The following is a 25,819-nucleotide window of genomic DNA, read 5'->3' as shown; positions in this document are numbered from 1 at the left end:
AACGTTCATTTAGCTGTTACTACCACACACCAAATCCGGTCGTTGGTACTTGCTGGCTTGTGTAGCCACGGGGTAACAAAAGCTCAACACTGCCCCCTAGCATCCTGGAGCACTTCTGTTGTGTTTTTTACGTGTTTTGGAGTTTGCACGTGCTTTGGAGTTTGTATGTGCTTTGTCTCTAGGGGCCACCGTAAATATACTTTTATTTATTCACTCCACATAAAATGTAATAAATAAATAATATAATACAAAAACCAACTATTCACATTTTAACTTTTAACTATTTAAATTTTCAGCTTTGATAATTATAATTTGATCAACTGGTCCTGAATCCAATTGATACCCTCTTCTCAATGAGAAGCCTGAGGTCGGGGGAGCCCGACTATCCTGGAGGGACATTCCCTGCCACATACATGATGAACAGGTGGAGGAACTGGAGGGTCATGTGCCTGGCGGGACGGTCGATTTAGGACAGGAGGAGTATCTACCTTTTTGGAACCATGATAACAGGGTTCTTGCTGATCTTAGCTGGCTTGGACTTGTGTGATGGACCGAGTTGAAAACAGGAGGAGTCACAGAAATTATTTGAAAAATAGGGTTGCCATTTAACCCTCTCAAGGCAGGCGTTGCAGATTTGCAACAAGTAAAAACTAACAACCTGATTACCCCACATACATATTTTATGAGTTTCTTTTACTCAGAAGTACCACTGCAGGTATTCTTTTGTGCATTTGCAACAAAAACTTAATTTGTGCCTGAGAGGGTTAACCCTTTAAGACCTACCATAGAACCAAGTCCGCCAGAGCTTATATTATATTTTTACATGCTGTGGAGCCATTTTTGGGAGCATTTCAAGTTGCTATACATCAATACAACCATTACAGCCTAAATTTTAATAATATGCATGCATTAAGTGCATAGTTATTACATAAATTGCAAAAAAGTGCAATAAACTACAAAAAAATTGAAAATCGTTTTTGTTTTTTTAACATATATTTCTAGTTAGAGAAATTTAAGAGGCTTATCCCTCAAAACTGTAAATACAAAAAAGTTGCACAAAATAGTTTCCCACTACAGGAAATTAATTTTGAGTGTCTTCATAGTTTTATTTTTGAAATACACCATTTTTTATATACTGCAGGAAAAACAAAAATAAATATTATAATGCAAATTTGCAAAAAAGCAGCATATGCATCAAAATAAACTATTTCCAGCAGTGCAATATGAGTCCTAAGCATCCCAGAAATGACACAGAAAGTCATAAAGTCAAACATAACTTTTAAAAACACCAGTATAGGCTCATGAGGCCTTGATGGTAAAAAACTACATTTCCGCAAAATGACGTCACTTCCGGTTTCGGGCAGGTCATGGAGGACATGCGATAGTTCGTGCTGATGGACGTAGGAAGTGTTACAAACAGCTGATCGGATCAGCAAAGCGTGTTTCTGGAATATTATGTTTTTGTTGCTGCAAGTGCTTTTTATGCAGTTTTTGCAAAGCTATATGTGGAAGGAAACCGTGACCTAGGACAAGCAGATGGCATAAGATGTAAGTACAACTCCTCCGGTTTCATATGCAAAAAAAATTATTGCGCTAGCTCACGTGGTTGCAGTGCTACCGGGATTTAAAAATAGTTACGCAAAACAGAGCGTGCCCGCTCTGACCGGTTTTAAAGGGTTAAACCAAAAATTATATTTACAAAAGTAATAAATGTTGAGCTCATAAAATAGGTAAAAGAAACAAAACTCAACTCATGTAAAACCGCAACTTAACAAACCAACTGACTGCCCAAACAAACATAACTGACCTAAACATCTAATGGCTGATCAGACCACTATGACACATGAGGGGTAACTAAACAAAACACAACTGTAAACAAAAAACAATGCAGTACAGTCTGGTTTGATAATAAACTAAACACCAAAGAAGAAAATCAAAAACATTAAACCCTAAACTCAAATATTTAATTAAGGGCAACTACTTTGTTTTTACATTAAAGAAAACACACATTCCCCCCCCTTCAGCAGGAAGTGGTGGTGCAGTCCAATTATCCCTGTTGCATTTAATGCTTTCAAACCCTGGCCACCACATTTTGTCTGGCAACGACTTCAGAGTGTGGCCATGGGTTTGTCCATCACAACCACCTTTCTGATGATCACCATCATCCCATGAGGCAAGCATGGAGCTCCAGACCGAGAGCGACTGATGGTCGTTTGATATTTCTTCCATTTCTAAAGAATCACACAACACACACAACAGTTGTCACCTTCTCACCGAGCTTCCTGCTGATGTCTAGAAGAACATTCCTGGCTCCTTCAGGTCTACGGTCTTATCTGACATCCTCTGACAGATTTATGGTCAGATTTATAGATGTGAAACTGTGAGTGTTAAAAAAACATTTCCTGAAGATGAAAGTTGAATTTCAATATGTTTTTTTCTCTTTGTGCACCAATCTGTTCAGTAATGTTTAATTAATGTGCTTGTTAATATTACTTGAATGTTGTCTGTCATGATCAGTAGCAGCAGCTGCAGTGTGTTGGTGCCACAAGGGGGCAGCAGAGTTTAAAGCCGCAGATATCAGACCGTTTGCAGTTGGAGTTGTTTCCTCTCAGAGACCAAGAGGCAGACGACAGAACAACTTCAGAGGATCGACGACCTCTGCTGTGAGTACACTGTGTGTCATCATAATGAATGCTAAATGATCCAGGTAGATCAGTTAAAGAGGCATTTCAGTCAGACAGACTGTCTGTCTTCATTCAGGGAGGGAAACACTTTCCCTTCATTCCCTTTCACTTTCATTCCGTCAGTGTTTTAAAGCTAACCAGCAAGTGAAACTGAAAGTGAGTGCTGCCATTAATCAGCTCAGATAAAACAGGACGACCACACAGTAATGGAGTTTATTTATTTAATCCCAAATGTGGGATGACTGTGTCACTAATGTGTGAGTGTCGATGATAGTCTGTGGAAAACAAAAAGCAAAAAGAAACCAAAACAAACAAACTCCCACCTACTGGGGAGGAGAGAGAGAGTATGTTACAGGGTGTGGTCCAACAGTCAGATTTCCTCAGGAAAGACGATAGCTGAGTGGTCAGAGCGCGCTTTGAATAGTCCAAAAATGACCTCTTACCTCCTTCTCCTTAACATTTTTTCTTCATCACAGTGGGAAACATTACAAGGTCAAGGAAAGGTATTAAGGAGGATTTTTAAGGACTTAAAAACAAGAAGAAACTACACTCTTAGAAAGGATGTGTTAAAAAATGACACAAAAAATGTGTTGTTACACTATTAACACATTTTGTGTGAATTTTGGTAATGGTAAATGGACTGGTTCTTATATAGCGCTTTTCTACTCTGTCCGAGCACTCAAAGCGCTTTATACAGCTAATTCATTCACCCAATCACACCCATTCACACAAGCACTTCTAAGCTTAAGTGCTAAGTATCTAACATTCATACACATTCACACTCCGATGGATGCATCGGAGAGCAACATGGGGTTAGTATCTTGCCCAAGGATATTTGGCATGCAGACTGGAGCAGCCTGGGATTGAACCACCGACCTTCTGGCTAGTGGCTGATCCGCTCTGCCACCTGAGCTACAGCCACCCAAATTTTAACATAACATGTGTAAGAAAGTGTGTAAAAAATGTGTAAAACGCTTAACACACTTGATGTGTTGCACAGTTTAACACATTTTGTGTGTTATTTTCAGAATCTAACAACAGGACCTAAAATTAGCAGCTCAGTAATTTGATGCTAGCCCTGTGTTTAGTGAAATAAATTGTAGATTAACAATGTATTATAACTATATTAACTGAATAAATAAAATGTTTAGTTATTGTTTGTTTTCCATAATCCTTTCCTCATTACTTTCAACAAATAAAACATTTTATAATGTAATGTGGACCAAGTTGTGTATGGTGTACTAAAATTCTGAAAGAGGATTAATTTTTTATTTCTCAATATGTGTGGCATACCAATTAATGGCTATGGCTATACTATAAGCATAAGTATCCACAAAGAACAGGCTTAATTTTGACCGTAACATGTGAATACAATTGAAGCAAAAGTAGGAAATTAAATGAGTAAGAATACACATGCTGAAAATTGAAACAAAATCTGCCCAGCAACATGACATACCAGCGGCGGGAAGGGGGCGCTATCTTTCGCGCCACTGAGACAAAGGAGGCAAAGATGGACGTTACGTCGCCTAGTATGTTGTCAGACCTTACAGTAAGTATCATTTACCAGTTTATCTTAATGTACTGAAAATATGCCGGGTTTCTGGAAGAATGTGAATTTATATAAAATATAGGAGTTATGTAGGAGTTTTGAGTTTAAGTTAATTACTGCTTAACTATACCTAGCTAACCTTAATGTAACAGTCTTGCTAACATATCCTACTCTTAATTTTATTATTAGTTCTTGGCTTTCGTGCCATACTTCATTAGAGTTAATGTGTTTTGGTAGTATTTTTATGTATTACTTTATTCATGTATTTATCTATTTACTTTATTTATGTATTAGAGTATTCAGAAATTGCTCTTAGAACCAGTGTGGTAGTTGGCTAGCGGCTCTGACAGGCATTTTGTTGTCTATGAGCAACGCCAGAGTCAGCACCTAACCGTAGCAGTGTTGTGTAAAATGACAATATTGTCGTTAGCTCTGAATAGAGCAAATGTAGTTATCACCGCGACCATTCGTTTACTAGCACAGAATAGGAATAAAGACTGAGTAACTTTAACATGAAATATACCTCATATTGACAGAGATAATTATTTTTTCAAGCAGTTAAAGCAGTTTTTGCATCTAGTATGATTAACTAAAGTATGTGCACATTCTTTTTTAAGGCTTATTGCTGGAAACATGCTCTGATATAGTTTCTTTTTTATGCAGAACTTGTGAGGAAGTAATAGTCAATGTTATTAAAAAAACAAACAACAGCAACTTGACCATGCAAACTATCTTACTTATTTAGTCATGTGTTTCATTTTTTCAGCACACATATGGCAACTTAGAATCTGTCAAAGTCCTTGTAACCACTTTTATAGATGAGAAAGAAATTTGTAAAAGAAAAAATTCTTATTGTCAGCAGTGCCACAGACATCATAGGTCAAAGCCAAGCTCAGCACATGGGCTGTGTGCTTGATAGGTTGCTAAAGTATAACACTGATTTCATGGAATATATTGATGTTGACAGTGAGGTAGACATTAAGGACTTTGATAGATTCCATATCGTCCTGTCAGCCGGAGGGCCACCGATGGAAACCTCTCTTGGGGAGATTAGACAAAATCAGGTACACTTTGCATTTCTCCAGTTTCCTAAGTCATAAAATGTGTTTTAACAGTTTAGTCAGGATCAGTTATTAGTCAGGATCAGATTTATTCACCCAGTAGCAACTAGAAGATAAAATCAATTTATTTATTATTCAGAATTTCTTTTAGTCATTGCGTTATAATCACGGTAATTAAGGTAATTCTGCTGCAGCTTTTTGAGTAAACTCGTGCTTCTATGCTCTGTGGAAATTTGCTGTCATAACTTTGAAGATTATTGCAGAGAGGTAAAGTGTCTGGTGTTGCCTTTACACAGTCTACCATTACCACAGAAGAACAAAGTCAACCCCTGAAGTCACTCAGGAAAGCCCCACAGATTCTTAAGGAGTATGAAACCTGTTGGTGCCATCGAGGAAGCTCCTTGTGAAGACTTGCATTGGGGATTAGGTGGAGAGTTGTGGTTAGTAAGTATAGCACTTTACTGTACTTTGTTAAAATTTTGCAATGAATGTTTTCCTTTAAAAATGTTGAAGTGCACGGAAGTAAAAAAGTTTACCTTTGTTTTCCAGTTACCCTCTTAGTGCAGAGAAGCTAACTGTAGCAAAAAGCATCATCACCACTTTTCCATCCCTGAGTGGCAGGAGAGGGGGAAGGATTTGTAAGTAAATTTAGCATTTTAATAATGTAAATTCCACTACATACTGTAAATTGCACTTGTTCCCACTTACTGTGTATCGTTTAACCTTTATCTAATTATTTATTAGAGCTTTTTTTCTCACTTAAAATTGCTCAGCTGTTACCCATATACCTCTGTCCTTTCTAACTAAGGAGCATTATTATGATCCAGTCTCTCATTGTGGATTCCTAGAGACTAAACTGCGCAACCTTAGACGGAATCTCGACCAGGGGCAGAGACGTTATAAGAAGCGAAAAGTAACAGATGACTGTGGTGAAGACAAGAAGCTCAGGCGAGAGGATGGGAATACCAGCAGCACAGATGAGTGGGTCACCCAAGTTATTGCGGCCCTCAGCTGAGAACCTTCCAATTATCATGTCAGGCATGGAGGAAACATACACCAGTCTCAGAGCCTGGAATATTCGGAGAGTACCCACGGTTGTTGGACATGCCAAGTCTGGTAAGTTGCTTGGTTCCTTGGTAATGGTTTATGTACTCCTTCTCCACTCAGTTGTGTTTTGCATACAAAGTATGTAACAGGAGTCGATACATTTGGAGGTATGTTTATGAGCTCCTAGTGAATATTTTGAAAGTTTTATAACTTCAGAGTTGGATCATTACTCACTGGGCACTGATTACAATGAGCATCACTTTTCACATGGTCCAAAATCTTAGTCGTACCACCAAATGACTATCTAATAGTAGGGACATCAAATGACAATGCAGAAAGTGCTGCTCGTGGAAGTGAAAACCCTACAAAAAATCACCTAAATCTGTATGAAACTCTGCTTTCAGCAGCACAATTTTCAGCAAAAAAGCTCTACAGGACAAACCGCAGACAGACAAAATAAGAAATTGTCTGCTAGAAAGTTGAACATCAGCTAAAAAGTCCTAATTTTTTCTCAGGGTCTGATGGGACCCAAATCATAGCTAAAATTAAGGAATAATGGACTTGTATTCAAATACCACTCCAAGTAAATTGTTATGTTTCACTGTGTAGGTAAGCTTGATGTGGAATGGGTAACAGAAATGTGATACTGTAAAGTTTGATTTTAGCCATACAGCTACCAAATGGACAGAATGTACTTTTGATTTAATGTATTTAATGCTTCATTTTAAACTTAAACACCTTTTTTCTTTCCATAAGCTGGACTTGGAGTTTGGCAATCTTAAAGGAGGAAAGGTGGACCTATTTTTGCAAAAATGGGAAGCCAGTATCATTCCGAAGCTCAAATCAGTAGCTGCCCTGGAAACAAGAACCCCCCCCCGCCCCGCCGTGTGTTAACACACCTACTCCCACCAGTTGGTGCCAGTCGTTGCAGCCTTAAATCAGCTATAACGCACTTGGTTGATTTTGCACTGCTATGTATTCAGTACAGTTCTCATGGTATTTACCTGAGGAAAGCATTTGTCAACACCTCACTGAATACTTCTCTAAAAATCTATCTTTATCTTCCCCATCTCCAAGCCTGGAACAAGTATTGCATCGCTTTGCAGTGATCCTGAAGCATCATCCACAACACACCAACCCCAGCTGATATGTATCGGTGATCTAAAGAGGGCAACCAGGCAGTACATCATTGTTGCTAAGAATGACAGAGTAACCATTTCTCTGAATGATGGCCTGACGTGTGCTGTGGATAAGCTTTTCAAACTGTACTGGGTATGTAACTTGTCCTATCCAGCACCACTTGGCTCCGTCTTCACCTTCTTTGAGTTTGTCTATGAACTGCCCCTGTCCACCCAAAGGAAAACCAAAGTGCTAGAGCTGATTGCACAGATTAAAGGATGCAAGTAAAATGTTCACCTGTCCAAAATATAGAGAGTCTCTGTTCACAGAGGTGAGAAACCTCATTTGGCATCTTTGTCAAATACACTGCTTATCAGGACTGACCATTTTTATGCCTGTGCAGTGGAAAGGTCAGACAATATGAACTGATTGGCTGAAATTTTTGATTTTCGTATTTAAACCCAAGGTACAGAATTGTATAACCTGGATGCTATATTCGCCAAAATGTATGTTTTTCTGTTCGCATTTGTTAAATGTTGACAATTTGTTGAAGATGACAATTGTTACCTTTAAAAAATTTAATTCATGTATTGTCTGGATTATATCAGAACATTAGATATATATATATATATTGGAAAAATTGAGAAAAGGGCAACTATATATATATATATATATATATATATATATATATATATATACAGTGGGGCAAAAAAGTATTTAGTCAGCCACCGATTGTGCAAGTTCCCCCACTTAAAATGATGACAGAGGTCAGTAATTTGCACCAGAGGTACACTTCAACTGTGAGAGACAGAATGTGAAAAAAAAATCCATGAATTCACATGGTAGGATTTGTAAAGAACTTATTCGTAAATCAGGGTGGAAAATAAGTATTTGGTCAATAACAAAAATACAACTCAATACTTTGTAACATAACCTTTGTTGGCAATAACAGAGGTCAAACGTTTACTATAGGTCTTTACTAGGTTTGCACACACAGTAGCTGGTATTTTGGCCCATTCCTCCATGCAGATCTTCTCAAGAGCAGTGATGTTTTGGGGCTGTCGCCGAGCAACACGGACTTTCAACTCCCGCCACAGATTTTCTATGGGGTTGAGGTCTGGAGACTGGCTAGGCCACTCCAGGACTTTCAAATGCTTCTTACGGAGCCACTCCTTTGTTGCCCGGGCGGTGTGTTTTGGATCATTGTCATGTTGGAAGACCCAGCCTCGTTTCATCTTCAAAGTTCTCACTGATGGAAGGAGGTTTTGGCTCAAAATCTCACGATACTTGGCCCCATTCATTCTGTCCTTAACACGGATCAGTCGTCCTGTCCCCTTGGCAGAAAAACAGCCCCATAGCATGATGTTTCCACCCCCATGCTTCACAGTAGGTATGGTGTTCTTGGGATGCAACTCAGTATTCTTCTTCCTCCAAACACGACGAGTTGAGTTTATACCAAAAAGTTCTACTTTGGTTTCATCTGACCACATGACATTCTCCCAATCCTCTGCTGTATCATCCATGTTCTCTCTGGCAAACTTCAGACGGGCCTGGACATGCACTGGCTTCAGCAGCGGAACACGTCTGGCACTGCGGGATTTGATTCCCTGCCGTTGTAGTGTGTTACTGATGGTGACCTTTGTTACTTTGGTCCCAGCTCTCTGCAGGTCATTCACCAGGTCCCCCCGTGTGGTTCTGGGATCTTTGCTCACCGTTCTCATGATCATTTTGACCCCACGGGATGAGATCTTGCGTGGAGCCCCAGATCGAGGGAGATTATCAGTGGTCTTGTATGTCTTCCATTTTCTGATGATTGCTCCCACAGTTGATTTTTTCACACCAAGCTGCTTGCCTATTGTAGATTCACTCTTCCCAGTCTGGTGCAGGTCTACAATTCTTTTCCTGGTGTCCTTCGAAAGCTCTTTGGTCTTGGCCATGGCGGAGTTTGGAGTCTGACTGGTTGAGGCTGTGGACAGGTGTCTTTTATACAGATGATGAGGTCAAACAGGTGCCATTCATACAGGTAACGAGTGGGGGACAGAAAAGCTTCTTACAGAAGACGTTACAGGTCTGTGAGAGCCAGGGATTTTCCTTGTTTGAGGTGACCAAATACTTATTTTCCACCCTGATTTACGAATAAATTCTTTACAAATCCTACCATGTGAATTCATGGATTTTTTTTTCACATTCTGTCTCTCACAGTTGAAGTGTACCTCTGGTGCAAATTACTGACCTCTGTCATCATTTTAAGTGGGGGAACTTGCACAATCGGTGGCTGACTAAATACTTTTTTGCCCCACTGTATGTATATATATATATATATATATATATATATATATATATATATGATTGCCCTTTTTTCATTTTTTTGACATTTTAATGATCTAGAGAGATAGAAAGCTAGTCAGATATGAATTTTGTTTGATTTTTGTCAAGTAAAAATTGTGATATAGCTTTGGCTAAAATTGAATTTAAAACATTTTAATTGAAAAGATTCTGACAGCTGTTGTTCATTCAGTTTGTAATGATTTATAATATGCCAGATAAAAAATGGAATTCAATAAATGTATAATATATACCCATCTTTTTTCTACTTTTTTTAAAAAAATTGAAATGTACACATTTTAACACATCTGTGTGTCAAAATAACACATCCTTGTGTTTACATTTTTTTAACACAGAAGATGTGTTAAAGGAGCAGACACATTAATTGTGTTAAAACTGACACATCATGTGTTGTCCCTAATCTGATGCAGCACATGTGTTAAAATTTAACACATGATGTGTCAATTTTAACGAATCCATTCTAAGAGTGTACAGTGACAGAAGATGGACTACAAAATTTGCATCTCACTCTGTTCTTCAATTTATATGTTATTACCACTCACAACTATATAAAAAAAAAATCATGGTAGCAAACATAGTTATAGTTGAGTAATATAACACTGAGATTTATGTAATTGTATAATAAGGGCCCAAAAACTGCAGGTAATAATATGGAAATGCAGCCCGGTAGTAAGGTGGTAATAGTTCGGCAACAAGGCAGAAACAAGGTTTATCAGAAAAACTTAGGAGCGTCTTCTCCAAACGTGATATACCAGTGTACCCAGCAACACACTCAGACAGAAACTGTTCATCCCAAAGACAAAACTCCTAAACACAAACTTAACAATGTGGTGTATGCTGTACAGCAGCGGTCCCCAACCCCCGGGCCCCGGACCGGTACCGGGACGCGAGAGTTGAGGCTCATACCGCACAGAAAAAATAAATAACTTACATTAATTTCATTTTATTTATTATCTGACTCTGAACAGTGTTTTATTCTGAAAAAGACTGAATTCTCTCATTTACGTCCGTCTATGACTGACTCTTGACGCATGTCAAGATACATTAGTAGCTAATATTAAACCTACAAGCTAGCAAAATGAGTAAAAAACAGATGTCTTTGGAGGGTTTCTTTGCAAAGGGAAAAAGGCCCAGTGAGGAGACAGAAGAAGAGTGTGTGACAACCTCTAAGAAAAAGAAAGCTGCATTTAACAGACAATACCAAAATACCTACTTGAAATATGGATTTATCGCGACAAGCGATTCCCACGCACCAAGCCCGCTCTGCATAATATGCGGCGACCAGCTCTCCAATAAGGCAATGAAGCCTTCAAAACTGCTTCGTCACTTGGAGACCAAGCACCCAACATTAAAAAAACAAGCCTTTGGAGTATTTTGAAAGAAAAAAGCGGGAACAACAGGGACAGAAGCAATTACTGAGGGCCTCCACAACAACAAATACAGGTGCACTGAGAGCATCATACTTGGTGGCTAACCGTATTGCTAAGGCTAAAAAGTCATTCACTATTGGTGAAGAATTGATCCTTCCTGCCACTAAAGACATTTGCTGTGAACTTTTTGGGGAGGTGGCGGCTGAAAGGATAGCACAGGTGCCTCTGTCGGCTAGCACTGTTACTCGTCGCATTGATGAAATAGCACATTGAGACAGAGTTGTTGGAGAAAATTAATACATCACCATGGTACGCTTTGCAGGTTGATGAGTCTACAGATGTGGACAATAAGGCAATACTACTTGTTTATGTGCGATACCTTTATCAGGAGGATGCTGCTAATAAAGTTACACAATTACACAGTGAATTCGCGTGTAATATTATATTTACAAAATACCACAGTTTTTGTCTTGGTCATATCATTTTATTTTGTTGTATTTATCCGTGACACCTGCCGGTCCGTGAAAATATTGTCTGACATTAAACTGGTCCGTGACGCAAAAAAGGTTGGGGACCGATGCTGTACAGTGCAGCGAGGAATGCCCAGACCTCTACATTGGAGAGACCAAACAGCCACTTCAAAAGCGCATGGCACAACACAGAAAAGCGACCTCCACAGGACAAGACTCAGCAGTCCATCTGCATCTAAAGGTCAAAGGTCACTCTTTCGAGGATGCCAATGTTCACATTTTGGACAGAGAGGACAGATGGTTTGAAAGAGGAGTGAAAGAAGCCATCTATGTCCACTGTGAGCGACCATCTTTGAACAGAGGAGGTGGTTTACGACACCAACTGTCTGCCATCTATAATCCAGTTTTGAGATCCTTCCAAGACGCCTTAACGCCCACTCACATCCTGGGCCATCTGACCTCAGGAAATCACATGATAAGGTGGAGCCAGGTTTCACAATGAACTCACCCGAAACCCTGTCTGATTGGGACCCATACCCAGTTTCACACCTTGGCTCATGTGATTAGGTAGAGGATCATCAGGGGGTCCTTTGTCCCTCTTTGGGGGGAAACTCCCACTGGGTTTAAATCTGGGACTCCCCACCATTTGACCCTAGAACTGAAGAAGCTTCTCAGGTTAGAGATGAAACGTCTTCAAGCAACTTAAAGAAGTCCAGATGCTTTTCTTTCCAAGCTCCTTAGGTTACAAACAACAGTACACATGGGCACCACCTGTAACCTGACAGTGTTACTTTGAAATAATTTTTAATAATTACGTCAAAGGCTGAGAGAATCCGAAAGCTAAAAGGTGGAAATCTTATAAGAATTAATTTTCTAAAGCAGCTAAAACTCAGTAAGAACTAAAATATGTTTAAGAATTAATTCAACAATATTTTATAACACACATAACGTTTAATCAACAGTCCTTAAATACAAACACAGCAACATGAATAACTTTGATGTTTTTTTCTCACAGATTCCTGTGTGTCCATAGTGGTTAGTGTTGTTCTCTAACATGTGGAAGGTCCTACTGTTTTTGGTTTTGTATATAAATTTATTTACTTATAATTAATTATACAATTAATTTAGTTTAATTAATCAAAGAGTTTTAATGCCTGAACCTGCAGCTGTTTGCTTTCCAGTGGATCCACAGCTGTGCAGGATCACCATCTACTGATGTAAGAAGGTTTTACCTTGGTATGTAAATGTAATTCAATTCAATTCAATTCAATTTTATTTATATAGCGCCAAATCACAACAAATGTCGCCTCAAGGCGCTTCATAGATACAGAGAAAAGCCCAACCATTATATGACCCCCAATGAGCAAGCACTTTGGCGACAGTGGGAAGGAAAAACTCCCTTTTAACAGGAAGAAACCTCCAGCAGAACCAGGCTCAGGGAGGGGCGGGGCCATCTGCTGTGATTGGTTGGGGTGAGAGAAGGAAGACAGGATAAAAGACATGCTGTGGAAGAGAGACAGAGATTAATAACAGATATGATTCAATACAGAGAGGTCTATTAACACATAGTGAGTGACAAAGGTGACTGGAAAGGAAAAACTCAATGCATCATGGGAATCCCCCGGCAGCCTACATCTTTTGCAGCATAACTAAGGGAGGATTCAGGGTCACCTGGTCCAGCCCTAACTATATGCTTTAGCAAAAAGGAAAGTTTTAAGCCTAATCTTAAAAGTAGAGATAGTGTCTGTCTCCCGAATCCAAACTGGAAGCTGGTTCCACAGAAGAGGGGCCTGAAAACTGAAGGCTCTCCCTCCCATTCTACTTTTAAATACTCTAGGAACAACAAGTAGGCCTGCAGAGCGAGAGCGAAGTGCTCTAATAGGGAAATATGGTACCACAAGGTCATTAAGATAAGATGGGGCCTGATTATTTAAGACCTTTTATGTGAGGAGCAGGATTTTGAATTCAATTCTGGATTTAACAGGAAGCCAATGAAGGGAAGCCAAAACAGGAGAAATATGCTCTCTCTTTCTAGTCCCTGTCAGTACTCTTGCTGCAGCATTTTGGATTAACTGAAGGCTTTTCAGTGAGTTTTTTGGACATCCTGATAATAATGAATTGCAGTTGTCCAGCCTGGAAGTAATAAATGCATGAACTAGTTTTTCAGCGTCACTCTGAGACAGGATATTTCTAATTTTAGAGATGTTGCGCAAATGGAAGAACGCAGTCTTACATATTTGTTTAATATGTGCGTTGAAGGACATATCCTGGTCAAAAATGACTCCAAGGTTCCTCACAGTGTTACTGGAGGCCAAGGTAATGCCATCCAGAGTAAGAATCTGGTTAGATACCATATTTCTAAGCTTTTCAGCGCCGAGTACAATGACCTCAGTTTTATCTGAGTTAAGAAGCAGAAAGTTAGTGGCCATCCAAGTCTTTATGTCTTTAAGACATTCCTGCAGTTTAACTAATTGGTGTGTGTTATCTGGCTTCATGGACAGATAGAGCTGGGTGTCATCTGCATAGCAGTGAAAATGTATGCTATGTCTTCTAATGATGCTGCCTAGGGGAAGCATGTATAATGTAAACAGAATTGGTCCTAGCACTGAACCCTGTGGAACTCCATAATTAACCTCAGTGTGTGAAGAGGACTCTCCATTTACATGCACAAATTGGAGTCTATTAGATAGATATGATACAAACCACTGCAGTGCAATACCTGTAATACCTACAGCATGTTCTAATCGCTCTAATAGGATATTATGGTCAACAGTATCGAATGCTGCACTAAGGTCAAGAAGGAAAAGCACAGAGATGAGTCCACTGTCAGAGGCCATAAGAAGATCATTTGTACCCTTCACTAAAGCTGTTTCTGTGCTGTGATGAGCTCTGAAACCTGACTGAAACTCTTCAAATAAACCATTCCTCTGCAGATGATCTGTTAGCTGTTTGACAACTACTCTTTCAAGGATTTTTGATATGAAAGGAAGGTTGGAGATTGGCCTATAATTAGCTAAGACTGCTGGGTCTAGAGATGGCTTTTTGAGTAAAGGTTTAACTGCAGCCACCTTGAAGGCCTGTGGTACATAGCCGATAATTAGAGATAGGTTGATCATATATAAGATCGAAGAATTAATCAATGGCAGGACTTCTTTGAGAAGTTTTGTAGGAATGGGGTCTAAAAGACACGTTGATGGTTTGGAGGAAGTAATTATTGAAGTTAACTCAGAAAGATCGATTGGAGAAAAGGAGTCTAACTTAACATCAATGGTACTAAGAGTAGCTGTAGATAATATTACATCTGTGGGATGATTATTGGTAATTTTTTCTCTAATGATAAAAATTTTGTTTGTGAAGAAGTTCATGAAGTCATCACTAGTTAACGTTAAAGGGATGGTTGGCTCAAAAGAGCTCTGACTTTTTGTCAGCCTGGCTACAGTGCTGAAGAGAAACCTGGGGTTGTTCTTATTTTCTTCAATCAGTGATGAGTAGTAAGCTGTTCTGGCTTTGCGGAGGGCTTTCTTATAAAGCAACAAACTATTTCTCCAGGCTAAATGATGATCCTCTAAATTTGTGACACGCCATTTCCTCTCCAGATTACGAGTCATCTGCTTTAGGGTACGTGTTTGAGAATTATACCACGGGGTCAGGTACTTCTGATTAGAGACCTTAGTTTTCACTGGAGCTACAGTATCCAGAGTCGTACGTAGTGAGGAGGTGAAATTATTAACAAGATAATCGACCTCTGTTGGGGTAGCGTTCAGATAGCTGCTCTGCTCTGTGTTGGTACAGGGCATTGACGATGATAACAGTGGCTGGATTATATTCTTAAACTTAGTTACAGCGCTTTCAGAAAGACATCTACTTTGATAAAGTCCACTCTCCACTGCTGCGTGATCAATTATTGTAAATGTAAATGTTATCAAGAAATGATCAGACAGGAGAGGGTTTTCAGGAAACACTGTTAAATGTTCAGTTTCTATGCCATATGTTAAAACAAGATCTAGAGTGTGATTAAAGTGGTGGGTGGGTTCTTTTACATTTTGAGAGAAACCAATTGAGTCTAACAACAGATTAAATGCCATGTTGAGGCTGTCATTTTTAGCATCAACATGGATGTTAAAATCACCCACAATAATTATTTTATCTGAGCTCAGAACTAAATCAGATATAAAGTCTGAGAAATCAGACAGAAACTCTGTGTAAGGCCCAGGTGGACGATAGATGATAACAAGTAAGACTGGTTTCTGAGTTTCACAGCTGGGGTGGACGAGGCTAAGCATCAGGCTTTCAAATGAATTAAAAGTCTGTCTGGGTCTTTCATTAATTAATAGATTGGTGTGAAAAATTGCTGCCACACCGCCCCCTCGACCTGTGCTTCGAGATTTCTGGTAGTTAGAATGACTCGGGGGTGTTGATTCATTTAAACTAACATAATCATCCTGCTGCAACCAGGTTTCTGTAAGGCAGAGTAAATCAATTTGTTGATCAATTATTAAGTCATGTACTAACAGAGACTTGGAGGAGAGAGACCTAATATTTAATAATCCACATTTCACTGTTTTACTCTTTGGTTCAGATGTGGATACTGTATTATTCTTTCTTTGTAAATGTTTAAGTTGTTTGTTGCTGGTTTTTAGTTTGTTTTTTGTCTGTTTGGGAGCAGACACAGTCTCTATGGAGATGGGTTTTTGGAGGGGTAGCAGGAGGAGAGAAGCTGCAGAGAGGCGTGTAAGACTGCAACTCTGCTTCGTGGTCCCAACTCTGGATAGTCATATTTTGAGGGGTTTAATAAATTTGTCGATATTTCTAGAAATGAGAGCTGCTCCATCCAAAGTGGGATGGATGCCATCTCTCCTAACAAGACCAGGTTTCCTCCAGAAGGTTTGCCAATTATCTATGAAGCCCACATCGTTTCTGGGACACCACTCAGACAGCCAGCAATTTAAGGAGAACATGCGGCTAAACATGTCACTCCTGGTCTGATTGGGGAGGGGACCAGAGAAAACTACAGAGTCCGACATTGTTTTGGCAAAGTTGCACACCGATTCAATATTGATTTTAGTGACCTCCGATTGGCGTAACCGGGTGTCATTACTGCCGACGTGAATTATGATTTTACTAAATTTACGTTTACCCTTAGCCAGCAGTTTTAAATTTCCTTCAATGTTGCCTGCTCTGGCCCCTGGAAGACAATTGACTATGGTTGCCGGTGTCTCTAGCTTCACATGTCTGAGAACAGAATCACCAATTACCAGAGTTTGAGCCCCAGCGGGTGTGTCACCGAGTGGGGAAAAACGGTTAGACAAATGAACGGGTTGGTGGTGTACCTGGGGCTTCTGTTTAGGACTACGCTTCCTCCTCACCGTTACCCAGCCGTCTTTCCCCAGCTGCTTGGGATCTGCCGGGGATCAGCTAGCGGGGCCTACGCTATCTTCGGCTGCACCAGCTACAGGGGCCTGGCTAGCTGAGGGTGAGAGAAGGGTGCAAAGCCGAGTCTCCAGTTCAGTAATCCTGGCCTCCAGAGCTGCAAATATGCTACATTTGTTACAGATATCATTACTGCTAAAGGAGGCCGAGGAGTAACTAAACATCTGACACAATGAGCAAGAAAGTGCAGGAGGGACAGGTGAAGTAGCCATGGTGCTAACGGGTCAGCTACGAGCTAAGCTAGCGAAACAGTACAGAGACAGTGAGTGAATACTATAAATTAGGTAGTGAGTACACAGAAAGTGTGCTTCGGATGAAGCACGTGAAGATTATACTGTGAAAAAAGTATGTATTTAAAAGTTGTTAATTAAACTGCTAAGCAAATAAGCTACTCAGAAACACCACTGTGTTTGAGCAGGAACAGGAAGCGATATTATACCACAGAGCGAGCGAGCGAACACCAAGTGACAGCGCCACCAAAGGAGTGTATAAGAGGTGTTATTGACAGTTATAAACAGAAACAGTTTGTTTCCGTAAAACTGAATGTGCAGCATTTTACAACCTACTACACTGTCGCTGTCTCACCCAGGAAGTGCCAGGTGAACTATTCCAGATGTTGTCAGTCATTGTAATGGTATAAAAACAAACAGCTGGACAGCAGAAGAACCAGAAAAACATCCTCAAACTTTTTCTATGATTTCCAGGTTAGACTGAAGGATGGATGGTACATCAGGCGGTGCGATGGAGGTGGCAGCGCTCGGTCGGCCTTTCAGCGTCGGGATGCTGTACGACTGTCGCAGTGACGCGCTCGTCCCTGGTAAGAATTTACATGTAAAAATTCTTGATGCATCACAAAATTTCATTTTTTAAAGCCAGTCGACTGTAGAATATATATATATATATATATATATATATATATATATATATATATATATATATATATATATACTGGGAGTGCTGGGTATACAAGTCTGGCCTAAGTCTTCTGCTGATGACGGCAGCAGTCCAGGAGTTCAGTTAATTGTCTTTATTTAAGTTCCACAGAAGAATTGGTTACATCAGAGCTTGCCAGGCTTAATCCAAATGCAGTGCAGCCATACGTGAACTTACAGTTGTAGAAGATACGGTATGGTTTTCTGGAAACAGAAACAGGCAATTCTTTAATTAGTAGAGTCAAAGATAAGTAAGAAACAATCACAACACATCATTTACTCAACACAGCAGTATTTAACAATGTCCACAAGGGGTCACTGTAGACCATAAAGACCATAAGCTGAAGCAGCAGACATGAGCCCAAACAGGTTCCCATCACTCCAGCCTTTCTGCCAGTAAAAGTAGCCACGCCCCTAACTCCAGTATCAGATACATGATGCAGAATAATTACCCTGCATTTGTTTTGAAGGGAGACTCTATCCACAGGGACCAAACTTTTTTTTATAACAGGCTGTAAACATGATTTTAATGCAGTAAAGTTGGACATATGACATATATAAACACCCAGCACGCCCCTGCGGGCGGTTTATCCTTCAAGCTCGGGTCCTCTACCAGAGGCCTGGGAGCTTGAGGGTCCTGCGCAGTATCTTAGCTGTTCCCAGGACTGCGCTCTTCTGGACAGAGATCTCCGATGTTATTCCCGGGATCTGCTGGAGCCACTCGCCTAGCTTGGGAGTCACCGCACCTAGTGCGCCGATGACCACGGGGACCACCGTTACCTTCACCCTCCACATCCTCTCGAGCTCTTCTCTGAGCCCTTGTTATTTCTCCAGCTTCTCGTGTTCCTTCTTCCTGATATTACTGTCATTCGGAACCGCTACATCGATCACTACGGCCATCTTCTTCTGTTTGTCTACCACCACTATGTCCGGTTGGTTAGCCACCACTATTTTGTCCGGCTGTATCTGGAAATCCCACAGGATCTTAGCTCGGTCATTCTCCACCACCCTTGGGGGCATCTCCTATTTTGACCTCGGGACTTCCAGGTTATACTCGGCACAGATGTTCCTGTACACTATGCTGGCCACTTGGTTATGGCGTTCCATGTATGCCTTGCCTGCTAGCATCTTGACCCTGCTGTTATGTGCTGGATTGTCTCTGGGGCATCTTTACACAGCCTGCACCTGGGGTCTTGCCTGGTGTGATAGACCCCAGCCTCTATGGATATTGTACTCAGAGCTTGTTCTTGTGCTGCCATGATTAGTGCCTCTGTGCTATCTTTCAGTCCAGCTTTGTCCAGCCACTGGTAGGATTTCTGGATATCAGCCACCTCCTCTATCTGCCGGTGGTACATACCGTGCAGGGGCCTGTCCTTCCATGATGGTTCCTTGTCTCCCTCCTCTTTCTTGGGTTTCTGCTGCCTGAGGTATTCACTGAGCACGCTGTCAGTTGGGGCCATCTTCGTGATGTATTCTTGGACGTTCGTTGTCTCATCCTGGACTGTGGTGCTGACACTCACCAGTCCCCGGCCCCCTTCCTTCTGCTTAGCGTACAGCCTCAGGGTTCTGGACTTGGGGTGAAACCCTCCATGCATGGTAAGGAGCTTTCTTGTCTTTATGTCAGTGGCTTCTATCGCCTCCTTTGGCCAGCCTATTACCCCAGCAGGGTACCTGATCACGGGCAGGGCGTACGTGTTGATGGCCCGGATCTTGTTCTTACCGTTCAACTGACTCCTCAGGACTTGCCTGACCCTCTGCAGGTACTTGGTGGTTGCAGCTTTCCTAGCGGCCTCTTCATGGTTCCCATTCGCCTGCGGGATCCCCAGGTACTTGTAACTGTCCTCTATGTCTGCAATGTTGCCTTCTGGTAGTTCAATCCCCTCAGTTCTGACTACCTTCCCTCTCTTTGTTACCATCCGACTACACTTCTCCAGCCCGAACGACATTCCAATGTCATTGCTGTATATCCTTGTGGTGTGGATCAGTGAATCGATGTCTTGTTCACTCTTGGCATACAGCTTGATGTCATCCATGTACAGGAGGTGGCTGACAACTGCTCCGTTCCGTAGTCGGTATCCGTAGCCAGTCTTGTTAATGATCTCACTGATGGGTTCAGGCCTATGCAGAATAGCAGTGGGGACAGAGCACTTGATGGTGACTTGTGCTATGGGCTTGGAGTTTGCCTCTAGTGTTATACGCCACATCCCCATTGAGTTCCTGATGAAGGCTCTTAGGGTCCCAATGATCTTGTACAATTCTAGGCATTCCAGTATCCAGCTGTAGGGCATTGAGTCATAGGCCTTCTTGTAATCAATCCAGGCAGTGCACAGGTTGGTCAGTCTGGTCTTGCAGTCTCGGCTGACTGTTCTGTCTACCAGTAGCTGTCTACCAGTAGCTGGTATTCTTGCCAATTCCTTTCTGTGTCCCGCTCATGTATTGACCCATGTTCCTGTTCATCTTAGCCTACCGTCCGACCTTCGGTTAGCCATTCCGGGTGTCCCTCGTTAACTAGCAGCTGGTTCATTTGTGCTGCCAGACGCTCGTGTGTGCAGTCAGCTTCTTTAGCCAGTAGGCGTGAACCATGTCGGGCCCTGGTGCTGTCCAACTCTTCATACTGGAGACCCTTTCCGTTAGTTGGCTAAAGTAGCCCTCCGTGTTACTTTGATCTTGCCCTCTAGCCTCCTTCTCCATGGAGGGTACTGCCCCTTGTGGCTGTTCAACTTGTAGCCAAGCATCTCACTGTCCTGACTCCTCCTTGCCGTAGCATTCATGTTGTACCTCGTCAATCTCTAGCTGTGAAAGCAGTCTCTTCTTTCGAATATTGGAACACTGAGCTACTAGTTGTTTCATTGTGGATGTTGGGTATCGAAGAATCCATAGGTCCCTCATCCTATTAATGTAGCCCCTTCCGCCAAGGTTACTTGCGTAGTAGCATTCCAACAACGCCCTGTTTTCGTCTCTTGCCCACTGATGCCTTCTTGTTCCAGTAGCCCACTTCTCGTGGGGGTGCCCTGGTTCCTCAACACCTTGAGGAACCAGCCCTGGTTCCTCAACACCTTGAGGAACCAGCTGCTATTGGTAGCAGAGGATGGTTATATATATATGTATATATATATGTATATATATGTGTGTGTATATATATATATATATATGTATATATATATATACACTCTGGGCACTGACTCCCCTTTGGAGCCTTGTGGCACCCAGAGGAACTGTAGTTTTTAACATTTCCAAGTTTCAGCTCCACAGGTTGCCTCGTGGTTTTAACTGCACCCAGTTGTGTTAAAGTGACCCGGACTGTTCCTTTGTCCTGCTAATTTTTTATTTTTATAATTCTCAAAGAACGTTCAAACTGAGCCTTCAAACAGAATTAAAACCTGCTGCTTGCTCAAAGTTGTTGGATTCTAGCAGATTAGTGTTTTAAGTCCTGTGGAAACAGCCGAGGTTTTATTATTCCTGCTTCTGATTTCTATTTATGCCTTTTTGTAAAAGAAGCCACAAGAGGGTACTGCCCCTTGTGGCTGTTCAACTTGTAGCCAAGCATCTCACTGTCCTGACTCCTCCTTGCCGTAGCATTCATGTTGTACCTCGTCAATCTCTAGCTGTGAAAGCAGTCTCTTCTTTCGAATATTGGAACACTGAGCTACTAGTTGTTTCATTGTGGATGTTGGGTATCGAAGAATCCATAGGTCCCTCATCCTATTAATGTAGCCCCTTCCGCCAAGGTTACTTGCGTAGTAGCATTCCAACAACGCCCTGTTTTCGTCTCTTGCCCACTGATGCCTTCTTGTTCCAGTAGCCCACTTCTCGTGGGGGTGCCCTGGTTCCTCAACACCTTGAGGAACCAGCCCTGGTTCCTCAACACCTTGAGGAACCAGCTGCTATTGGTAGCAGAGGATGGTTATATATATATGTATATATATATGTATATATATGTGTGTGTATATATATATATATATATGTATATATATATATACACTCTGGGCACTGACTCCCCTTTGGAGCCTTGTGGCACCCAGAGGAACTGTAGTTTTTAACATTTCCAAGTTTCAGCTCCACAGGTTGCCTCGTGGTTTTAACTGCACCCAGTTGTGTTAAAGTGACCCGGACTGTTCCTTTGTCCTGCTAATTTTTTATTTTTATAATTCTCAAAGAACGTTCAAACTGAGCCTTCAAACAGAATTAAAACCTGCTGCTTGCTCAAAGTTGTTGGATTCTAGCAGATTAGTGTTTTAAGTCCTGTGGAAACAGCCGAGGTTTTATTATTCCTGCTTCTGATTTCTATTTATGCCTTTTTGTAAAAGAAAAAACAACAACAACAAAAACAAGTTCTAACTAGCTGCTGTAATCAGTGTGCAACTAACAGGGCCAAAAGATAACATAAGGATAAGAACATCTTCACTGATCCTCATGAGTAAAGTTAACCACTATTAAAACAAGTTGGCAGCCATGATGCAACACCTGGAAATCAGCTCCAACTCTTGGAGCGCTTTTCCATTTGGAGCTACTCAGGTTGGCTTGAGTCGACTCAGTCTTTACGATTTCATCATTAGCTGGTAGTACCTGGTACCAGATACTTTGTGAGTACCTACTACATGTCACTGATTGGCTGATCAGTGACATGCAGTCTTTTGACAGTGGCATAAACTAAATTTTTGATATTATTACTGTTATTATCTTAAATACTACTTACTATTTTTGTTTCATTTTGGTAAATATCACAAAATGAGATGAAAAAACAACACAAGGAAAGTCATGAAATCAACAGCAAAAGTTTGACAATTTTGCTCATAGAAAGACACCGCTCTGTTTATTTATTTTAAAATTCACATTTTTTAAATCATTTTTTAAAATTTATTTTAGGGTGTCTGATTTAATTGATGGAGTCCTGGTAGTCCTTTTGTTGCTTCTTCTTTTGCAGGAATGACTCTGTGGGATCGTGATGGCCTGATGAAAGATGTTGGAGAAAGACCACAGGCCTCTAATGAGTTTGAAATTGTTGCATCTGAATCAATTTCTGGCAAATCTTCAGCTCTAAGTGTTGACGCTTCACTGAAAGCAAGTTTCCTGGGTGGACTGGTTCAGGTTGATGGATCTGCCAAATATCTGAATGATAGTAAATCTTCCAGAAATCAGGCCAGAGTAACACTGAAGTACAAGGCAACCACAAAGATCCAGGAGCTGTCCATGAATCATCTTGGAAGAGGAAACGTGAAGCATCCATATGTTTTTGATCAAGGCTTAGCAACACATGTAGTCACAGCTATTCTTTATGGAGCACAAGCTTTCTTTGTGTTTGACCGAGAAGTTTCTGAACAGGAAAATCATCAAGATGTTCAGGGCAACTTGAAGGTGATCATCAAGAAGATTCCCTTACTTTCTGTAGAGGGTGAAGGTTCCCTGAAGATGGAAGAGAAGGACAAAGAAAGTGTTGATAAATTCTCCTGTAAATTTTATGGAGACTTCTGTCTTCCAAAACCACCAACAACCTTTCAAGGTGCAGTAGAAGTCTACCAGAGCCTGCCAGGATTACTGGGAGACAAAGTTGTACCAGTGAAGGTCTGGCTGCTGCCACTGACAGCTTTAGATTCTTCTGCTGCTAAACTCGTCCGTCAGATCAGTATAGGATTAGTTCAAGAAGCACAGAGAGTCCTGGAGGACTTCAGTGCGCTGGAAATGAGGTACAATGATGTACTGAGGACCACCATTGCACAGCAGTTCCCACAGATTGGTAAAAAAATTACAAGTTTTAAAGAAATGTGCTCTGAGTTCAAGCTGGAATTCCAACTGACTTTGGGAAAGAAACTTCCATCAATCCGAGGAGGAGGAGAAGAGGAAGCTGAGCTTGCAGAGATCCTGAAGAAGAGACATTCTTCACCTTTCAGCAGCAAAAACCTGAACGAGTTTATGGACTGTAAAGAGAGAGAAATCTACACTTTAATGTCTTTTACCAGCAGGATGAAAAACACCAAAATCATCTCATCTCAAAATGATCTGTACAAGGAAAGTCTGAGTGCAGAGCATGTTGTGTGTTTTGTTTTCACCTCTCTGGGAAAGGATGAACCGTACCTCTCAGCTTTATCAAAATACTTAAAAGGAAAAACCAACCCAGACCTTCAAGATCCTCACACTCATGATGTAGAGAAGGAACAATGGTACGCCTCAAAAGAAGTAACGGCTGAAACGAGGAAAAAAGGAAAACTCTTCAGTGATTTTGCAGAGGCCAACAAGGAGAACAAGAACATTAAGTTCCTGACAGTGGGGTTAACTAATGAGACCCAGGAAGGTTCCAGCATCCACCTGTATGAAGGTGGATTTGCTGTCAGTGAGAACTTTGAGCCTCCTTCAAAGCCTGAAACTGTGACAGCAGCTGACAGAAACCACAACAGTGTGACACTGAAGATTTCTCCACCCAGATTTGGAGCAGAGAACATCACCTCCTACTCTGTTGAGCACTGTGTCAGTGGAGAGGATGGATGGCAGCAGAAGACAGAAGCAAAGGCTGAAGAAGTCACAGTGAGAGATCTGAAGCCAAACACAGAGTATGTGTTCAGATGCAGAGCAGTGACCTCAGCAGGTGTTGGGCCGGATAATCAAGGTTCTATTAAAACAACTTCAAGCTTGACACTGACAAAGGAAGTCCTCAGAGAAAGAAAGATACTGGAGATTACAGTCAACAGTTTGCAGGGGCGGGTTAAACTTGGGTTAGCCAAGCTTGAAGAGATAAAAGAGACAAGTGAGAAACTTAAAGAATATGAAGCAGAGATGAGCAGAAATGAGAACTTTGAGTTTGAAGTTACTGTCACAAAGCTTTTTCTGGAGGACATTTTTGGGACTGGAAACTACATCAGCAACTGTCAGCAGTGTCATGTCACCTGTCACTATCCCTGTCCCTATCCAAATGATGCAGATAAAAGAAAGTGTGCAGCAATGGGACCAGATGGATACTGTACTCAGTGTCCAGGCAAATGTTACTGGAATGTACACCTTAATCAGAAGTACAGATGGGTGTATAAAGACATTAAAGAGAAAAGAACAATGAAAGAGCTGAAAGAAAAGTACCTGAAAGCCACAGGAGAGAAGATGACTCTTCAGCGACAGGCTGACAAACTGAAGGCTGAGTACGACTGTTTGCAGGCTCACGTAGTGAAACTGATGGAGAGATCTGCCAAGTGTCTGAACAGACTTAAAGAGATAGCACTGAAGCCAAACCCTCTGTCCACTCCAGAGTACATCGACATGCTTATTGAAGGAGAGAAATCTGAGGGCAAACCAGGCTGGAAGCAACGAGTTCAGTCTCTGATGGAGATGAAAGAAAAAGCAGAGCTCATGGCTAAAATAGAGCAAGGAGAGAAACTCCTTCACTGAACATTCATGTGATCACAAAGAAGAACAAAGAAAAGGTCGAGACCAGTTTGAACTGAGATGATAAAGATTTGAACTCAGTCGATGAAGACAAACGACACATGTAAAAAAAAACCCTCTTATTTACTGTTTGCTTCCTGATAAGATCTCATTTTAAAATTTATTTATCTTTAACATAGAAGTGTGATTATATTTTATTGGACATTAAAATGTTCAACTTTTAACTTTTTCCTTTCAGCTTCTTTATATTCTTTACGTTTGATCTAATATTAAGTTTATTTTCTCAGTGACTCCTGATGTTGATGTTAATGGACTTTTTATTGTGTTGATTTTTATGCTTTTATTAAAAAAGTGTAATTTTACTTTTTGTTTCCTTTCCTGGATTTTTCTGGATTTTTTTGTTGCTTCATAAAACACAGTAAATGTTTACCACACATATGAGA

The 25,819-nt window shown here is 41.0% G+C and overlaps 1 protein-coding gene and 2 long non-coding RNA genes across 3 annotated transcripts in view; all 3 read left to right on the top strand.

Annotated features, from left to right (window-relative positions):
• LOC148097247 (uncharacterized) overlaps window positions 1-25,379 on the top strand; it is a 31,590-nt gene extending 6,211 nt beyond the window's left edge. The window contains exon 4 of the mRNA XM_087832380.1: window positions 24,699-25,379. Within this exon, the coding sequence (XP_087688506.1) occupies window positions 24,699-25,379 (681 nt within the window). The remainder of the gene's footprint in view (window positions 1-24,698) is intronic.
• Window positions 2,650-5,063, top strand: LOC148097249 (uncharacterized). The gene is made up of 3 exons (XR_015716821.1): window positions 2,650-2,663; window positions 4,128-4,233; window positions 5,000-5,063. It is a non-coding gene; the product is annotated as an uncharacterized LOC148097249 (long non-coding RNA).
• Window positions 5,850-7,210, top strand: LOC148097248 (uncharacterized). The gene is made up of 3 exons (XR_015716822.1): window positions 5,850-5,932; window positions 6,143-6,410; window positions 7,098-7,210. It is a non-coding gene; the product is annotated as an uncharacterized LOC148097248 (long non-coding RNA).
• Window positions 25,380-25,819: the final 440 nt, after the last annotated feature.

Source organism: Neolamprologus brichardi, chromosome 18 (genome assembly GCF_056152115.1).
Source record: "Neolamprologus brichardi isolate AB-2024 chromosome 18, ASM5615211v1, whole genome shotgun sequence".
Classification (NCBI taxonomy): domain Eukaryota; kingdom Metazoa; phylum Chordata; class Actinopteri; order Cichliformes; family Cichlidae; genus Neolamprologus; species Neolamprologus brichardi.
Note: the sequence above shows the minus strand (reverse complement) of the source record. Positions and strands in the feature narration are given on the sequence as shown.